Source organism: Eleutherodactylus coqui, chromosome 13 (genome assembly GCF_035609145.1).
Source record: "Eleutherodactylus coqui strain aEleCoq1 chromosome 13, aEleCoq1.hap1, whole genome shotgun sequence".
NCBI lineage: Eukaryota > Metazoa > Chordata > Amphibia > Anura > Eleutherodactylidae > Eleutherodactylus > Eleutherodactylus coqui.
The window spans coordinates 96929510-96949285 of NC_089849.1; the positions used below are offsets into that span (position 1 = coordinate 96929510).

At 49.4% G+C, this 19776-nt stretch overlaps 1 protein-coding gene across 1 annotated transcript in view; it reads right to left on the reverse strand.

Moving 5' to 3' along the window:
* Positions 1-19776, reverse strand: part of RAB40B (RAB40B, member RAS oncogene family) — a 63293-nt gene that overhangs the window by 18233 nt on the left and 25284 nt on the right. Inside the window, exon 3 of the mRNA XM_066586137.1 lies at positions 222-282. Coding sequence (XP_066442234.1) covers positions 222-282 — 61 coding nt within the window. The remainder of the gene's footprint in view (positions 1-221; positions 283-19776) is intronic.

Sequence of the window (19776 nt, forward strand, 5' to 3'; positions counted from 1 at the left end):
CTTCACACACTGTATGTCTCTTGTTCTTCCTCCGATGATAATCGTTATTTAAATTTTGACACATGAGAGAACTCAGATCCTGATAGCCTTATTGCGGCTTCTACATGTACTACAACACTATAATTCTAGGATTTATTATTTTTTTACATATGTAGATTTGGTTTACAATACGGCGGCCGATGCACTGTGGAGATGATGGGCATGAGAACAACGAAACTCACCAGAGCTGTAATTTTATGCGCCGTCCATCTAGCAATATGGTGGTGGTCTTATAATCGATGCCTGCAGGAAAAAGAAAATGCCAGTTAATAGAGGTCTGCCCAATCCGCATGGAATGTTCTCTAGAATAGGCCTGGTATTTACAGTAATGTTCCTCTAATCCAGCATTACAGGGCCTGATTAGTAGCAGGTCATCAGATATTTTTTTTTACTACCAGACAGAATCTTGAGCAAGCGAATCCTAAAAGGTGGAACTGGGAATCTAATATTCCGGCATCGTGAACATACAGTTTTGGGCTGCGGTGATATTACACATCCCAGAATGCCCTATATAGCTGCATGATGGGAGTTGTAGTCACACAGTCAGGCATTCTGGAGAACGGCGCTGCACATTGGTGACTGCGGTGTGTCACTGAGATGTGTTTTGTCGCTGTGGCGGGTGGGAGTAGCGGAGGTGTGTATGTGTCACCGCTCGGGAACAATGTGTACACTGGGGGCTCGCTGCTAATTTTAAACCCTGCAGAAAGGTAGTGAAGCGATCTCCGGCTCTGCTTCATCCTCCAAAATGTTCTTCTCGAGGAGAGGAGTGCAGGATGGAGCGGATGCCTCAACGTGTGTGAATGGGGACAGAGGTCACCATACACGGGGTCAGAAGTGTGTCCGCCGCAGCTACAGCCCCTCCTGCTGGGTGCTCACACCATCACATCCCTCCTTAGCCCCACTGTCAGTAGAGAGTACCCTCCTACACGAGAACTAGAGAGCGCCACTAAATAGACTAGATATTGTTTCATCTTCCTTATTTGCATACATTTCCCAGAGGAGCTTGCATGGCCCTATAGGTCTCCTCACTCACTTTCTAGGTGCTCCCAGTGGGGTGAGACGATGCCCTCTGACCCACTCCCCTTCTAGGTGCTCTCCTTGGGGACAGACGATACCCCCTGACCCACTCACCTTCTAGGTGCTCCCCTTGGGGAGAGACGATGCCCTCTGACCCACTCCCCTTCTAGGTGCTCTCCTTGGGGACAGACGATACCCCCTGACCCACTCACCTTCTAGGTGCTCCCCTTGGGGAGAGACGATGCCCCCTGACCCACTCACCTTCTAGGTGCTCCCCTTGGGGACAGACGATGCCCTCTGACCCACTCACCCTCTAGGTGTCTCCACACACTTTATGGGTGCTCTCCTTAAGGAGAGACGACACTCCACTCCACACTCTAAATAGACTACCACAATAAAGGGTTTCTACCTAGATCTTGTGACTTCTTCTGTATGGTACACAACATTTAGACAGACCCACAATATAGACTGCCACCATACAGAAGCTCTAGAGAGCTATTATAGAGGGTGCAGTCAAAAAGACAGATCCAGCGCTCTATCTCCGTACTGATGTCCTGGATTGAGCTAACAGTAGTGTACTTGACTAGGAAATCATGGATGCTCTACACCACGGTACGGCACATGGGCCCCTGGGGCATTTCAATTTTGTGTTGTGAGCCCTGTAAGAGATTCTCTTAGTAATTTGTATCATATCTGCACTGAATTGGCGCTTCCCGGTTCACTAACACGGTCTTACAATAGACTGCACTGTTGAACGGCTCCATGCACGTATTGTAGCAGTCGAAGGCCACTTCCGGTATACTTTCCTTACGTCAGTCATAGCGGCAGTCCCACGGGACTTAGGCCGCCTGCACATTTAGAGGTTGGATGCCACGAGCCCCCTGCGGAATCCGACCCAGTGCCTGGCTGGCATTCTTCTGTACTGCGGATGGTCGTGCCGAGCCGCCATTGGACATACGCAGTACAGATTTTTTTTCCCCTAAAAACTCCTGCTTTTATCGCATCATCGCCAGGCGACGACGCAAAATCTGCGACCTATCCGCAATGTCAATTGTGAAAGGGGCGTGGTTCCGGCTGCTTCAACTAGGAATCAATTTCACATCTATTTCCCATGGATGGTATATGCTACGGATCCGCAGTGAGAGAGGCAGAAAGTAGATTTCTGTTTCACACACATGCTACTCCCTAACCTTGTAATGGCCTTGCAATCTGACTAGGGATACAAGCAAAACGGGAATATCCGTGTACATACAGCCGTTCGGGGTTACTGCCCCTCATGTCCATAGGATTCTGGATGGATAGGTGAGAGGCGCTGTGGAGGGTTATTCTACCACTGATTTGCATGGCTTTTTCCCAGGGAGCATTGTATGGCTCCCTTCACCTTGTGGTGCTCGCCATAAGGAGAAACATTATTAGAGATGAGCGAGCCTACCCGGCCACGCCCCTTTTTCACCCGAGCACCGCGATTTTCGAGTACTTCCGCACTCGGGCGAAAAGATTCGGGGGGCGCCGTGGGTGAGTTGGGGGTTGCAGCGGGGAGTGGGGGGGGGGGGGGGGGGAGGGAGAGAGAGAGTGCTCCCCCCTGTTCCCCGCTGCTACCCCCCGCTCCGCCACGCTTCCCCCCGCCCCCTGGCGCCCCCCGAATCTTTTCACCGGAGTACGGAAGTACTCGAAAATCGCGGTGCTCGATCGAGTAATTACTCGAAACAAGTAGGTTCGCTCGTCTAATTAATATCCTAGAAACGTCCTACGAAAGGCGTATAGCCGAGAAGGCAGGAAAACAGTGGGGGCGCTGGACCAGGTACATGGAAGGGAGGTCTGCACTGGAATACAGTAGCAGCCCGCAGTGCCCAGTGGAAACCTTTGTAAAACATTGCAATACAAATATAAGGCCAGTTTCACGTCTCTGTCGAAAACTCTGGCCGTTGGTTCAGTCGCAAATTCGGCTGCAAAACCTGGAGAGAAAAAAAAAGTGCAGCTTGGCGGACCCCATAATAGCCAATAAGGTCTGCCCGATGCTGTTTAGTTCCGGAACCATTCGGCTGTGGGGATTCCCCTTTCCTGTATAATCCCCAGCGCAACTGTGAAGCCACCCTAACACGCGGTCCCAGGACTGGGATTGAACAAAAGCCCCCAGTGCTAAGCGGAGCAACATTGGCTATTTAGGGTGGCAGGGTGGCACTGCAGCTTTTATCACGATGTTGCCAATGCCTTTGTGGCACAGCATAGCTTAGGCACAACAGCCAACATGACTCCAGCACAATACATGCCTTTATTGGCATCACTGACCAAAATAGGATGACTGCCACCTGTCCAGGTAAACCCCTTCCACATCATTACTGATCCCTTTTGCCACTGGTCTTCACTTTCATTCCCAGTCATTTTATAAGGCCTGCTAGAAGGTTAGACATTGACTTGTAGGAAAGCTACCTTCTAATAGCTGGCACTGCCAGGGCATTGTACCATCTCCAAGAGAGGCAATGCATGGTCTTTTAAGTCTCCTCACACCTTCTATGCGTTCTCCACAAAGAGAAACTATACCCCTCCCGACCCAGGAAGCAACAGCAGCGAGTCTGTCTCTTTAAATCCTGCAACATTCTAACAGATTGCCCATTGTGCTGAGACGTTCTACGCATAGAGCTCGACACATTGAATCCCGAACATTCTTCTCCTTCGCTGCATTGTGTTACACTGTAACTAGGCCGCATCACTCATCGCTCCATCTGATGGAAACACTCGAGCACCAAATAGGCTTGTGGTTTTCTATCAACAGCAGTGAATGCTTATTTCCTTTGGCTTCACAATGCTCCATCTCCAACAATGCAGCGCAGCAAAGCGTGTTCTATATAGGGGCTGAACCTCAAGGGCTGCAGAGACAACTTGGCCAGAAACATGCAGACCAGTCGCCCGCTGGAGGCCATGCTCTAGGGCTCTGTGCGAGGAGAAACAGGAGGAGTACGGCCAAAGGAGACGGTAACGGCCGGATGATGGGTTGATACTAGAGATGAGCGAGCACCCAAATGCTCGAGTCCGCGTTATTCGAGTTGAGCTTTTCGTAAAATTCGAGAGCTCTACTCGAGTAACGAGCCCCATTGGCTTCAATGGGGGACTCGAGCATTTTTGTATGTGGGACGCCGGATGCCGAGCTTTTTTCTCTCTCAAAAAATTTGCCATTCACGTGCGCTGCGGCGGGGAGGGGCCAAAAACTAGGGCGGGGTCGAACACCGTTTAATGCTCGTTCGAGTAACGAGCACCATCGAGTACACTAATACTCGAACGAGCATCAAGCTCGGCAGAGTATGTTCTCTCAACTCTAGTTGATACCCTTCTATAGTTCGTGTCCTAGTATCTTCTCCATGCTCTTGAGACTGTGCTGGAAGATACAAATCTTCTTACAACAGCATGATGACGCCCCCTTCAGATTGTTTGGGGCATCTGGAAGAAGGATTGTCCGGAGAACAAAAGGTGAACATGAACACGAGTCCTGTGCCATGCCAACAGTAAAGCATCCTGAGACCATTTATGTGTGGGGCTGCTTTTAATTTGCAGCATGGGCCTCACTAACAACTTAAGACCACTAGCATGCATAAAGAAGGGGATATAAACATCCTCCAAGAGCGACGTCCTCCCAACCAGCCCCCCGAAAGGGCAACGTCCTCCCAACCAGCCCCCCGAAAGGGCAACGTCCTCCCAACCAGCCCCAAGAGCAACGTCCTCCCAACCAGCCCCAAGAGCAACGTCCTTCCAACCAGCCCCAAGAGCAACGTCCTCCCAACTATCTAGAAGCAATTTGATAATTTGGCAATAAACAATGCTTTTCCCAGCATGATGGAGAACCATGTCACAAGGCCAAAATAATAACTAGGGGGCTCAGTGAACAAAACATTGAAATGTTGGGTCCATGGCCAGGGAACTGCCCAGATCTCAATCCCATTGAGAACCTGTGTTCAATCCTCAAAAAGTCGGAAAACAAACACATTGAAAAACATATAAATGTCATGCAGCGTCCACAGAAACATCCAACCAGAACCTCAGTCACCGATTTCCACTAGAAAACAAGATGATCTAGTCCAGCAAGCTGCGCTATTTTGTGCTGTAAATTGCAGCAAAATAAAGGACTGTTGGCTAGAAATTGAATGGACCCCATCATAGTCAATGGGGGTCTCTTCAGGTGAGTCATACGACGGATCCATTTTTCTGCTCCCCGAACACGGATGTGAACGACCCCTAAAAGATTTAAAAATACTGAAGCAGCAAACTTTATGAAAACCAAAATTTATGTCAATCGCAAAACTTTTGTCCATGGGAGCTCTTCCCCACTGGCGATAAGATTTTCCTAGTTTCATTCTCACTTGCGATGTTTTCACTCACTGCAAGTTGCTGGAAGAAAATCTGCGATAATCGCCCATTGTTTCAAATAGTGACTATGAGAACCCCTCTAGCCCCGGCCACTCACTCCCGCTCTCGGGGAAGCCCTGGGAAAGTCCTCTAGCCCTGCCCCCTATCTCTCCAAATATAGGGAGATATGCAAGAGTTGCCCTGTAGCTCCGCTCCGTCTCTCTCCCTGCAATGGGGGATTCCACAGCTCTTCCGCGATCTTCTCCTATTGATTTCAATGGACGATATCCCAGATTTTCTTACAGCAACTTGCAGAGTGAAAACTTCACGAGTGAGAATGAAACCATTGAAAATCATTGGTCTTAAACTCATGTGTTTTCACTCACTCTTGCCTCGCTGGAAAATCTATCGCCAGTGGGGAAGAGCCCTGACAGCACACGATGCGCCACGTGGCCAAGGGTTAATTAATCTCATCTATAAATACACGAGGGGACGATACAAGGATCTCTCCCATGATCTGTTTATACCCAGGACTGCGACGGTAACGAGAGGGCATCCGCTATGTCTAGAAGAAAGCAGGTTTCATCACCAACACAGAAAGGGGTTCTTTACTGTAAGAGCAGTGAGACTGTGGAACTGTCTGCCTGAGGACGTGGTGATGGCAAAATCCATAGATGAGTTTAAGAGGGGACTTGATGTCTTTCTGAAGTGGAAGGATATTATAGGTTATAAATCTTAGGTTATTTGTTAATCTGGGTATACAGGCAGGTAGGAACTATTAGCCTAGGTTCACACAGGGCGGATTTGCCGCGGTTCTGCCGCAGCAGATCCGCCCGCGGCAAAACCGCCCGCGGCCGCTAATCTCGGGGTTAGCCAGCCATGTGGACGAGGTTTCTCAGAAACCTCGTCCACACGGGACGGCTAATCCGCTGCGGTAAATCCGGTTGAAACCGCGGCTGCGGCGGCCGCAGTTTCAAAAGAAGCAGCATGTCTGTTTACTTTCTTTTTTTGTTTATGTCACGGCCGTGCTCTCCTCTATGGGAGAGCCGGCCGCAACGGAAAAGCATGCGGCCGGGCCGCTTCAAAGCAGCCGCGGCTTAAACCGCGGCGGTTCTCCCGTCGGAAATCTCGTGGTTTTTGCAGCGGCCAAACCGCGAGATTTCCGACTGGAATCCGCCCTGTGTGAACCCAGCCTAAGGGGTTGATCCAGGGATTACTCTGACTGCCATTAGGGAGTGGGGAAGAAATTTTTCCCCAAAAAGGGCTAATTGGCTTCTGCCTCTTGGGGTTTTTTGCCTTCCTCTGGATCAACAACATAGGAGGATAATAGGCTGGACTAGATAGACATTGTCTTCATTCGGCCTTACATACTATGTTACTATGTTACATGGATCAGAAAGACTTCGCGTGGCCTCCGCAGTGCATGTACACTACTCCGTGGCCTGTAACACTGCAGCGTGGCAGTTTGTGACGTGGATTTTCACAGCCGATTTCAACCTTTGAAATGCAAAACGTTAAGGCCTCATCTCCACAGGGAAAATCAGGCCCGCTACGGATTCTCCATGGAGAATCCGCAGCGGGTCCCTCCTGCCCCGCGGACATGATGGCTGAAAATAAGATTTAACTTACCCGCAGCGGACCGTGCAGATCTTCTCTTCTTCGCGGCCGGATCTTCTTTCTTCGGCCGGCGGATGTGCTCGGCACGCCGGCGGCATTCCGCGCACATGCACCGGGCACTTCCGCCGGGCTGAAAAAAGAAGATCCGGACGCGAAGAGGAGAAGACCGCTGCGGGTAAGTTTATTCTTATTTTAGGTCTCCTGTGGATCTGGACAGCTTCCATAGGCTTCAATAGAAGCCTGCGGGAGCCGTCCCCGCGGGAGGCCCGCACCTAAATGGAGCATGTCCGGATTTTTTCATGCTCCATATTTTTTTTATTCCCTTTTATTGACCATCTGCGGGTATTTATCTACCCGCGGGTGGTCAATGCATCCCTATGGGGTGCGGATCCGCGGGCAGGAGAAGAGTTAAAATCCGCTGCGGATTGTAATTCTTCTTTTCCCCGTGGACATGAGGCCTAAAACCCAAAAGCTAATCCGCATCAAAATCGGCATCCTCCTGGCGCAGCCGATTTCCATCGCTTGTGAAGACCCCCCAAGGATCAGTTCCCACGTAGGGAAATAGCTGTGTGATGCGATTCGAAGTTGTTTTAACAAACTCTGATCCCTAGGGGGACGTTTGGCGTCCATGGCAAGACACGGGCATTGAAAGGCTTGAATGTTCTTTTTTTCCCCTCACACTTGGGGGTATGAAGTGCATATTCTGCAGGCAGAAGAAAAATCACAGCATGCTCTATTTTGCTGTGGACGGCCTCCGTTGAGGTCAATGGAGAGCTCCGACCCGCAGCCCATACGTAATTAACATTACGTATGGGCTGAGGGTACCCCCATCATTGTTTAGCAACGGCGCAGGAAATACAAACACTGAAAGAAAAAAAAACAAAACTAAAATGCGCTTGACTGACGGCGAGTCACCGCGGTCATCCACAATACGGGAAAATCAGGTACGCAGGGTGACCGGTCGGGCTCACAGCCACAATCAGCTGCAGGCTCCCGCATGTGGAATCCAATCCAATCTCATAGCCTAAAATGACATCTTAGGGCATTATCTTGCATCAAATCCCCCATCGTTCTCAATGGGGCGGAGGCGGCATCGCCATTCCTCATTGAAGAAAATTGGAAGAAACTTCCACGGAGTGATGCAAGGCGGTTTTGTTACAAAAACGCCTCACATCCGCGACAAAAATCACATGATGGCGAGTGCGATATCAGGCTGCGATTCTGAACGGCAGATCCGATTGGTTATGCAGTTATGGCAGAGTATAGGCTGTACCGCAGCAATACCAGACACATCCAGAAAAACTGGGTGTGAGGCAATGTGAGGGCCGTAAGACCCCGCCGGCCACAAACCGGGATCAGTGGTCCAATATTTATCTTTCAGGGCCAGACACGTAACCTCTGCCGGCTCCAAGCTATCCTGGGCTCCCGAGTGGCGTATCTAACCAGTTATGGCACATGCATACATGGCCTGCAGGAATGCCGCTTCCCAATAGGTGGCGCTGCAGAGGTATTGTTCCATCTCCCTTATTTGCATATTACCCAGAGGAGCATGAATGGCCTTATAAGTCTCCTCATTCACCTTCTAGGCGCTCTCCCTAAGGAGAAAAGACAGCGTTCCTGACCTGTGAGATATTTTGGACAATGTAAAAACCACATCGGAAGTTGCATCAGAAAATTTGTTTTTTTACCGTATTTACAGGCAAAAAGAACCAAACATGCCAAAAAGGCCCTTTTTTTCTATGCAGTTTTTAATGATTTTTTACAGCATGCAAACCGCCCCATGTGAATGCATCTGTATGTATTCTCCGCTTCTGTATTGCTGAATAGGCGGATTTGTCTTTCAGGGCTCTAGGAAAGCTGGGTGACAGCACAATAGAAGCCACCCCACTGTTCCAGGACATAAAAAAAAAAATAATAATCAGTGGGGGGCTCGGGGACTTGTATTACTTGTTGTTTTTTCATTCTGGGGTCTTTCCTTGGGGACGTTGCTGGGAAGATATCTTGGTGGGTCGTGCGGTTTGCTGTGGCTGCGGACTTTACATTCCCCTCATGTTTGTGTCATGCTCTTGTTTCCCAAGGGCCGTGTAAGAAGTCGGACATGACCAGAATAATTTAGCCCTGGGATCTCGTAGTACAAATGGTGCAGTGTTCTGTAGTCACATGACCTCCTCGCCGCCATGTGACCAATGCGTCTGCGCCGCTTGGAAACCATTATATTGTCACCATAGTTGCACTGTATGTCTCGATGAGTCTTGGTGCCGGTAATTGGTGGTTTCTGACATATGCAAATTTGGTGGGAAAAATGTCAGAGTCACAATTTTCACATTGTTGCGAATAGCGACAATCAACTAACAACGCATCAGATTACTCCAGCACCCACCCTCAAGGCCCATCACTTCTAGGACCTCTCATAGCCATGTAGTACTGCTGAGAGGGGTCACATTGCATTAAGACAGATGAGTACCAAGCTGGGTCCTCATTTTACCGACCTGAGAAGCATGGAAGGCTGAGTCAACCTTGAGCCAGCTACCTGAATCAGGCAGGGATTGAACCCGCAACCTTCAGGTCGGGAGCGAGAGCTTAGGACTGCATTTCTGATGCCTCAGCACTCTGCAGAAGCACTTGCATCACGTCCGTGTGTAGGTGTCACTCTCGGTTTTGAGCGGCTGAGGACTGCGGGAAACGCGCCAAACCTCTAGAGAGCAGCGGGAGGGACCTGGACGAGCCGGCTAGGCAATGTATTATTTTTTTTTCCATGTAGTGTAACTAGGGCTTTTGGCTTATATTTCACGCCTCCTGAAAATTAGGATGGGGCTCATTTTTGGGAAAACCTCTCTGGAGGTTAAAAAGGAGGGCACTATTACTGTTGTGCACAAAGGTGGCATTATTTCTTGTAGTGGGCACTATGGGTGAATTATTACTGCTTTGGGGCACTATTACTTTGTGGGTGCCAAAAGGGTGCAGTAGCACTGCATAAGAAATTCTAGCATGCTGCGATTTTGTGCGGGCTCCGCATGGACGGCTTCTATTGAAGTCAATGGTAGCTGTCCGTCCGGCGACCATTCCGCAATCATCATTGCAAAGAAGGTCGCAGGATCAGCATCATCACCTAGCGACGGTGCGGCCTATTCTGTACTGCGCCAGCCAGTACATCCTCAGAACAGAATTGAAGACGCCAAATACGTACGCGGGGGTCACCAGCTGGGCACAGGGTTGGATTCCGCTGCGCGGTTCCGTATGTGATATCCGACCCGTCCGTGTGCAGGCGGCCTTATTCATCCCCTTCACCACAAGCGTCTTTAGTAGTTCTTAGAGCATCTTTAGTGGTTATGACCTGCTGCAAATGTGATACATAGATAGGGGCACCCCCGGACGAATAGCAAAATGCCCCCCCTCCCCCCACCATCACCCAAAAAGCTTTTTTTTTACGGTCCCCTCCCCAGAAAAAGTTCTACATTCTATATAATAGAATAATTCTGCGCCTGCAGTAGGTATTGGGGCTGCTATTACACGGGCGCTGGTGGCTGCCGCTAGTACTCCCGCTTCTCCAACAATTGCCGGGCTGAATCTGCAGGTGCAGCCCAGCAATTAGCGATAACGCCGCCCCCGTAATAGCAGTGGCATTCTGTGTTGAACTCGTTACATTAGTTTTGTTGAGCGATTTAATTTGTTCTCGTTGGATTGTTTTTTTGCAAACAGCTGAAAGTTCGTAAATTACCTAATTTGCTGCGGGAGATGAATAATTCTGATTCCCTTCATCCCCGAAGTGATGCAGGATGTTTTGCCATGAAAACGCCTCTCATCTGCGGGAGCGCAATATAGGGGCGGGATTCATGGCCCATATCACGCTCGCCAGTGTGAAGTTATCCTATGGCCGCTTTCACACGGCTGAGAAGAATCACACGAGATTTGTGCGTTGCGAGACGCACAACTTCGAACCTCATTCTTTTAAACGGGGTCGTACACATCTTTTTTTCTTGCACCGCGATGTGGGGGGGAAAAAAATTGTGGCATGTTCCATATTTGGGCATTCTCTGCAATCGCCCATTGCTTTCAATAGGCTGGCAAAGGAACTCAAGGCATGTGATGAGAGCCCCGTGCGGCGCAGAGTGTTAAGGCAGCAGTATGCCGTCCTATGCTCTTGCTCATGACCTGAAGGTTGTGATTTCAATCCCTGCGTGGTTCAGCTAGCCGGCTCAAGGTTGACTCAGCCTTCCATCTTTCCGAGGTCAGTAAACTAAGTACCCAGCTTGGTGGTAGTGGTGGTGGTGGGTAATAAATAAATTACCTGAAAGCTCTGCGGAATAAGTTGGCGCTATACAAATGCCAAGATTTATTTAATTTCATAATGTGAGGTTTCCCATTGAAAACACCCCATGATCCTCCAGCTAAAAGCCGCGGCAGAGGATCGCCAATTCCCAGAAGTGATGGAAGTCATTTTTAAAACTCCAAAACACCTCGCATCCGCGGAGACATCACACATTGACGAGCGCGATATCGGGTCGAGTTTCGCGGTCCAATATCACACTCACTCCTCTGAAATAAGTCCAAGGCTGGGTTCTTACTGGGCGGATTCCAGGCAAAAATCTCATGCTTTGAAACCGCGAGATCTGCGCCGGGAATCCGCTGCTTAAAAACCTGCGTGTTTTGAAGAGGCCTGGCTGCACGCTCTTCAACTGCGGCCGGCGCTACCATAGAGGAGAGCATGGCCGCAGCGGAAGAGAAAGAAAATGAACATGCTGCGGCCGGCGAATCTTGTCCACATGGCTGGCTAATCCCGGGATTAACAGTCGCAGGTGGATTCGCCGCGGCAAAATTCCGGCCGGTATTCCCGCGGCAAATCCGCCCAGTGTGAACCCGGCCTGAAGCGAAGTGTTCTGATTCCCATCCACATTAGAAGGGGGCTGTAAGACTTGTGATTATACTGACTGCACAGTATTAAACACTTTACTAAGAACACACAGCCTTCCACCCCATTGATAAATAGAATGCCAGAAGTACAGTATAGACTGACAGGCAGGAGAATGGAAGCTCTATCTGAATAGCATGGCTGGTTGGTATGGTAATATAAGAGCTTGTGAAAACCCAGGTGACAACCTTTACTGAATCCCTTCAGCCTCTTCGATTTGGATGAGATGGCCGATGATCAGACGCATTTACATGGTTCGCCTTAGCGATGATAAATGTCGCAGCTTGGAGGCTTGGCAGGAGCGTTCATGAAATATTCACCGTCTGCCTCTGACTTATCTATTATTTATCACCATAACTGTGCTCACACGTCTCCGTGCCTCCGCTGCTGCCGGCGCCAAGGTTCATCGGAAACACAAGAGCGCGGAGATATTCGCACGCCAACACGGAGGAACGTTATCTTACAAGAGGGTTTACAAAATACAACAAGGCCTCATTTAGATCTTCCTAAAGGGATAGTACACGGACGCCTCCAGCGGGAACGGCGGACATATTGGTTGTCCTCCCGCTTTCTACATCACCCCAAAACGTAACTTGGAGTAATGAGAAATAACAGCAGAGCGAGAAGCCAAAAGACGAGGAACCGGTCTAAAGCTGGAGACAAATATGCAAAATATGTCAAGGGTGTGGCTTCCAAGTGTCAGCGAGGACGTCCATGGTGGACTGCTATGAGCGAGGAGCGATGGATCCATCACCAACCTCCAAAACACATGAGGCTGCATCCGCACGGGTGACAACATCACGCCATTTTCTCGCGACGTGACACGCTATAAATCACATTTATGTAAAGCCCATGCTTTCCAGTGGGTTCTTTCACATGAGCGATGTTCTGTAGGCTGCTACATTGTGAGAATACTAAATCGCACATGCTCTATACAGCTGCGATTTACAAACTTTCTGTTGCCCATGGTTCCCTACTCGAGATGAGCGAACGTACTCGTTTAGGGCGATTTCGCAAATCGAGCATCGCTTTTTTCGAGTAACGGACTACTCGGGCGAAAAGATTCGGGGGGCGCTGGGGGGATAAGGGGGTGGAGCTCTCTCTCTCTCCCCCAGCGCCCCCCGAATCTTTTCGCCCGAGTAGTCCGTTACTCAAAAAAAGCGATGCTCTATTGTGAAATCACCCTAAACGTGTACGTTCGCTCATCTCTATTCCCTACGGAGCCTTCTTACTCATCATAAAAGTCCTATTTACTCTCCTATTATCACATGAGAAAATGGCGGGTATCAGCGATGCGATATTTTTTCAACAAGAGAAGCAGGACTAATGCTTCAAAATGTCATGCACAAAGTGGCGATATCTCTGCGATTTTCTTGCGCCGATATCACTGTCACCAGTGTAAAAGAGTCCTTAGGCTGGTTCCCACTGGGCGTAATAGCCGCAGACTTTCTGCGCAGAAATTCCGCTCACGGTTTTTTATCCCGGGATAGCCAGCAAAGTGGCCGAGATTTGCAAAAATCCCGTCCACATGCTGCGGCCGATCCACGCTGAAATTGACACGCCGAATGGAATTCAACGTGGCCTGTCTATTCTTTCCCCGTTTCCGCAGCGGACGCTCTCCTCTCTATAGGGAGAGATGGCTGCAGTGAACATGGCAGCAAAGCTGCTCCAAAGTCCGCGGTTATGAAGCTGTATTTCTGCCGCAGAAATCTCATGGTATTACCGTGCGAACAAACCGCGGGATTTCAGTCCCGTGTGACCCCGGCCTTATAGACCTGCAACTCATCCCAGGCTTTAGCCCAGCTGCTGACCCTGCGTATGGCAATTAATTGTACTGAGGATCACCGCGACGCCTCGCAGGCGGGCACGGGCAGTACAGGTTTTTCTTCTTTGTCTGCATTTCCCGCGCTGTTGCTTAGCGATGACGCGGTACCCGCAGCCTATCCGTACTGTTTCTTGTATATGGGCTGCGGGTTGCATGCCTCCGTTGACATCAAAGCAGACTATTCGCATGGATACTGCGGTAAAATAAGAGCATGTTGCAATTTTTCTTTCGCCCGCGAAAAATGCAATTCACGCGTGTGAGGGAGAATTAAAACATTGAATTCCTTTCAATGCCCGCGTTTTACCGCGGATTGTCGATTGTGAAATCCTCAAATTGGCTCATGTGAGCGCGGCCTTGTGCTCCATCATCTATACTGCCCTCCGCCAGTTATATGGCTGCATTACGCTTTCCACGTCACAGTAATAACGGAGCGTGGCGGGACAGCCGGGCACCATCCCCTCGCTGGAGCGGTGGTCGGAGAGATCATTCCCACAGGCTGGAGCCACAGATTTGCTCCCAGTCTGACCGGCATTGTCAGGCTGGCTTCACACGAGCGAGAAAACCGTGCGAGATTTGTGCGTTGTGAGACGCACAAATATGAACCCCATGGGGGGGGGGGGGTCACACGAGAGCGATGTTTACCAGCGTGGCACCGCATAGCAGGAGACAAATCACAGCATGTTCTATCTGGCTGTGCGCTCTCGCATTGCACTGCCCATTGCTTTCCATGGGGCTGGCGGCAGCAGCGCACCACGTTCTACGTGCCCGCGATGCCAGGCCTTCTATTGAGTGAACTCCGCGATCCTCTGCTGCGGTGGAGGTTTCCTTCATCCCCAAAGTGATGCAAGGCTGTTTTAACATGAACGCCTCACATCCTTGGGGATTTCACATGGTGGGGAGCGCGATATGGCGGTAGGATTCATGGTCCCATGTTGCGTTCAGCCATCTGAAGTTAGCCTTGGGGCGCAGACTTTTGTGGCAGTTTTTTAATGGACATTTTTGAGCCAAAGCCAGAAGTGGATCCAACAGGAAGGAGACTGGGTAGCCAATAATGGCTGCCATATTGGCCGTCAGCAAGGTAAACCAGGAGCAGACTGAACAACTGAAGCACTTCTATTCATTGGGGCGTTTTTTCTTCTTAGGGGTGCACTAGCAGTGGAATCCCCGAAGCCCGGAGCCCGCGTACGGCGACAGGTGAACGCTGCGCTGCACATTCCACTCCAGTAATGAAAACACTTTTGACATGGTTCTCATTCCAGCCGGGCGCAAGAAAAACACATCCAGACATCTCAGAACATTCCTGGCTACGGAGGACATTCACTCGTTATCTCGCGTCTCTAAACGAGCCCCAAGCTGCTATAAGGGTGAACGCACACGGGCGGGTTGGAATGGCGGAATACGGAGTAGGCGTCTGCAGCAAGCAATACTCATAGCATGCAGTGCAAAAAGGATTGCGATTTCCGCTCGCGGATTTAAAAAAATTTTAAAAACCTGTACTGCGCATGTCTGACGGCGAACCATCTGCAGTACAGGAGAGAAGACAAAAATACAGGTACGCACAGCAGCCAAAGGCTATTGGGAAAAAAAACAAAAAAGATCCCATAGGAAATAGGCTTATCTTATGAGGAATTGCCCAAAAATAGAACATGCAGTTAATGTGTTTATTCGCACATGTAATCCACGTTATTTTCACGGCGTGTTCCGTCCACAATGACCTAAAGCAAAGTTGTAAAGAGTCGGCCAAACTTCTTCCAGGATGATGTGAGACTGATGAAGTCACACAAAAAACATCACTCCAACTTATTGCTGCTGAAGGCGGTTCTACAAGCTACTGATTCATGGGGGGTACTTCATTTTTTCACACACTGCTTCTGCATTTTGGCCTAGTTTTTGTTAAATAAATGACACTTTGTATTGTTCATCTGAGGTTGTGATTACTTAAGTTTTAGGCCCTTCAAAAATACTATGCCCCGTTACATAAAGCGATAGGATTCAAAACGGCGTACTTAGTTTTTCTCATGACTGTATGTAAGATTAGTCACCGTTGTCTCTCCCAATTTGCAGAAGCCTTTTTGTAGTCCAATCTATAGGGCACATCATTAGTACAACACCATAAAGCATAGGGAGCCACTGTGTAACCAGAAGCTTTCCAATCGTTTGCTCATCTTGGGTTTTTCTGGGTAATCCGACCACAAGGGGGCATCAGTTCAAGAACTAAACGAGCGTTACAGCATGCAGGAAACCAAATCACTCTTCCTGGCCCGATCCCGTTAGATGACGGAACGCACGGTTCTTTTACACAGGTCTCAAATAAACTTTGTTTCTCACCATCTGCACAATGTGATCTCAGCGCGTCCTCCGGGGACGGAGCTCCCATCCAAGAGCAAAGTGGATAATTGTCCCAGGAACCGGGGAATATTGGAAGCAGCTGCAAACTATTACAGCTACAGCATGCAAAGTAAATAATAAACTAGATAGGAAAAAGCTAGAGCGAGAGAAAATGCTGCAATAGCCGAAAGTCACTTATACCGTTATTACACACAGTATGAATTTACACTTTGCTGCAGCTCTCTCCTACTCCACTCACATCCAAAGCAGCATTTAGGAATCTACTGCAGCCCTGTTGTGGCAATTCCAGTTTGAAAGGGGCGAGGACGAGTATACAACCCCTGTTCATATACCCTGTTAGTGCATGGAAACATCGGAGGGAGTCCCGGTGGGGAACTGCAGTCCAGGTCATAGACTGAGGGGGCTCCCTTTTGGATGGGCTTTGTGCTGCACTTGTATTCATCAGTATGGCCATCCCACTATACTACATTTCCCCTGCAGCAAAAGGCCCGGCTAACTACAACTACCCGCGGCAATATCAGCGGTTTACTGGGGGTGCGAGGAGCTGGGCCCAGGCCAATTAACCCCCATATCTTCTTATGGCAGCCATCATGGCCTTTTTAGAGGTTGTCTCCCAACTTTCTATAGGGCAAATTTGCCTGGTTAGACTGAGATATACCCCCTGTGTCTTTAGAATTTGTAAAATATCAATGCCCTACCCAGGATAAGTCATCGAGAGTAGATTACGGTGCCCAGGACTTCCACAGATCTGCTGTTTGCCACGCTGCTAGACTTGTCCACTGGGCTGAATTCTGCAGAAAGCAGACAGCTCTGTTTTTACTGTAGTGGCCAGGCTTAGTATTGCAGGCAAAGTATTCATTCACATCAATGAGAGAACAGAGATGTCTGCTTGCTGCAGAATTTAGCTCAGTACATGAGTGCACCAGCCCAGCAAAATGCTGATCGGCATGAGTCCTGGGCAACGGACCCCAACCAATCTACTATGGATAACCTCCTGAGGATACGCCATCAAGCTAGAAATCCCCTTTAACAACTGAGCAGGACTCTAGGACAGCTGGGTGACAACACTGAGGGGCTTCAAAGATAGCTATAAGAAAATAGGTTACCTCTCAGAGTGCTTTATCAGATTTCATGCGCCGTCTCGTCAGCTTGCAAGTTGTAGGCAGCAAAACTCCCAGTGCAGCTTTAACTGTGACTGGAGCTCAATATTAGGACTATATTAGATCTGAATGCTGCGCTGACCCAATATAGGTTGGACTCAAAAAAAGAAAAAGGGAGTAGATCTTGTTTTCTACTTGAACCCGCACTACTACCCACAGGCTGCGGCTGCATTTAGCTGCCACCTCCTCACAGCATCGCTCCTGCATTTTACATTTTTGTTTCCAGGGATAAGAAGAAGATTGAATAAAATCCCGGAATGTTCCCGAGCGGCACGTCCTCCGCAGCAGGGGACCGGCTCCGAAGTGTGCAGATTGGGACAGAGGTTTCATCTCATTCGAAGGAGTGAAAATCTGACATAATGCAAGTTTAAAACACGCAGCGCAGGTCCTGTCACGCTGCAGATCCGCTCTGGGTCCGCTCTCCCGCAGGACGCTTGTTACCGCCATATAGCGCTGCCATTGATTTGCATGACATGTTACTTCTTGCTGCAGATCCGCTCTGGGTCCGCTCTCCCGCAGGACGCTTATTACCGCCATACAGCGCTGCCATTGATTTGCATGACATGTTACTTCTTGCTGCAGATCCGCGCCACTTTTGAGTCGGAAAATCCGGACACTAATCTGTCCATTAAAAGGATTAAATCTGCGTGCAGACCTGCTGCAAAAATCAGCAGCTCAGCGGGGAATTTGTGCTGCGGAGTTTGTGGTGGAGTCCATGCGGAAATATCTGATGGACGCAGCAGTCTGAACATCGTCTAACAAGCGCGGCGGAGGGCGAACGGTTTATTCTGACACACTATAACGCATCTGCTCCTTACAGGATATTCTTAGGGACGCTTTCACCATGCAGAGGAATCTTCTACACCACAATCCACATGTCTAACATACAGGTTTTGCCATTTGCAAGGTTGCAGCTATTCCACCACATGCAGCGCTTTTTCATCCATCCACAAGCCAATCGGAAGGCAGACGGACCCCATTATAGTTAATGGGGTTTGTCTGGCAGCGGAAATTCACCTTTTTTGCTTCACAAAAAGAGAAAGAAGGCAGAATCCCCAGCGCAGACATGAAAGCACCCTTAGTCATACAGACTCTTGAGTGGATTTTCCGTGTGAGCACACCATAATAGGTCTGCCATTGAAAATATTTGAACTTCACTAGTCAAACTACTAACGGCTGCCTGTCTGTGCGTGCGTGACTTGGTTTGTGAGTGACTTGCATGCCCCCCTGATAACATGACGGTGACATCATCAAAAGTCATTCATCCCCAGTGAGGAAGTTACATGCTCCACCCCTGATCATATGACAGTCACATCACAGGTCCTGTATGCACACGGCTGCTGTCTGGCTAGGTGTTGGTTAATATTCCATAGCAACTGAGGCCGCAGGGGGTTTGTAGTCCTCCTGTAATCCGCATAATGATACATGACCCGTGATGAGGTCACCATCATGTGATAACGGGCTGAGAATGTAACTCCCTCACTGATTATGAAGGACCTTTAATGATGTCACCATCATGCGATCAGGGGCGGAGCATGACTGTGATGTCATCACAGCTCCATCTCCTGTGGTGCTGTGCTGCTTCTGATCCCTGTTGTATAGGATGAACAAGGTGTGTAGCAGTGCTGTGCATGTGACATGCATGTAGCAGTGCTGTGCGTGTGACGTGCATGTAGCAGAGCTGTGTGGCACATTGCGCCACCAGAAACACTAGTACTACAATTTTCAAATAATTACTAGTAATATATTATATTGAAGACTTGCAGCAGTGGAAACTTGACAGTTGGAGGTGCCAAAACTCTAGTACCCAGGTTCTCTGAGGGGACCTACAGGGTGCATTGGTTCCGTTAGTGCTCCGGTTGCAGCGCACACATGCCAGTACACAGTCTGCAGTTACATGAGGCGCACAGATTCCTGCACAGAGAATCAGGATATTTTGGGCCACGTAAGGATGCATATAGGGGTGCACATGGTTCTGCATTTGGGTTGTTCTGCATGGCACACAGTCCTCCTCAGAGACCCTTGGGGGTACCTGTTCCTGCAGACAGGAGTGGTACCAGTTTAAGCATGCCTATAGATGTGGCCCCCTGATTCCGAGCAGGACAGGAGGTGCCGTCATTTGGCAAGAAAAACCATTTGGGGATGCACAATTTTTTCTTTAGAGAAATATTCTGGAGGCACAGCTTGTGGCACGCGGACATCTGGGGAAGAACAGATTCCATAACTCCACAGAGAAGAGGACACAAAGTACACATCACATGTAATAGTCATCAGACTGGTCAGCGACTACTGATGACATCCCTAAGAAACGGCAGGACATGAGATCTGGAGCAGCGCTGGACACGGGGCCACACGCCGTGCACTTCCTCCGCTCTGCCTGGAATGTGCTTTATCCTTCTTGGCGCCGGCCCAAGTTCTATCTTAGGGAGCTATTTCCATGTAAATAACATGACACAAGAGCATCCTGGGACGCCGCGGACAGCACATAAAGATGAATGCAGATGCACTCTTGGTTCAGCTAC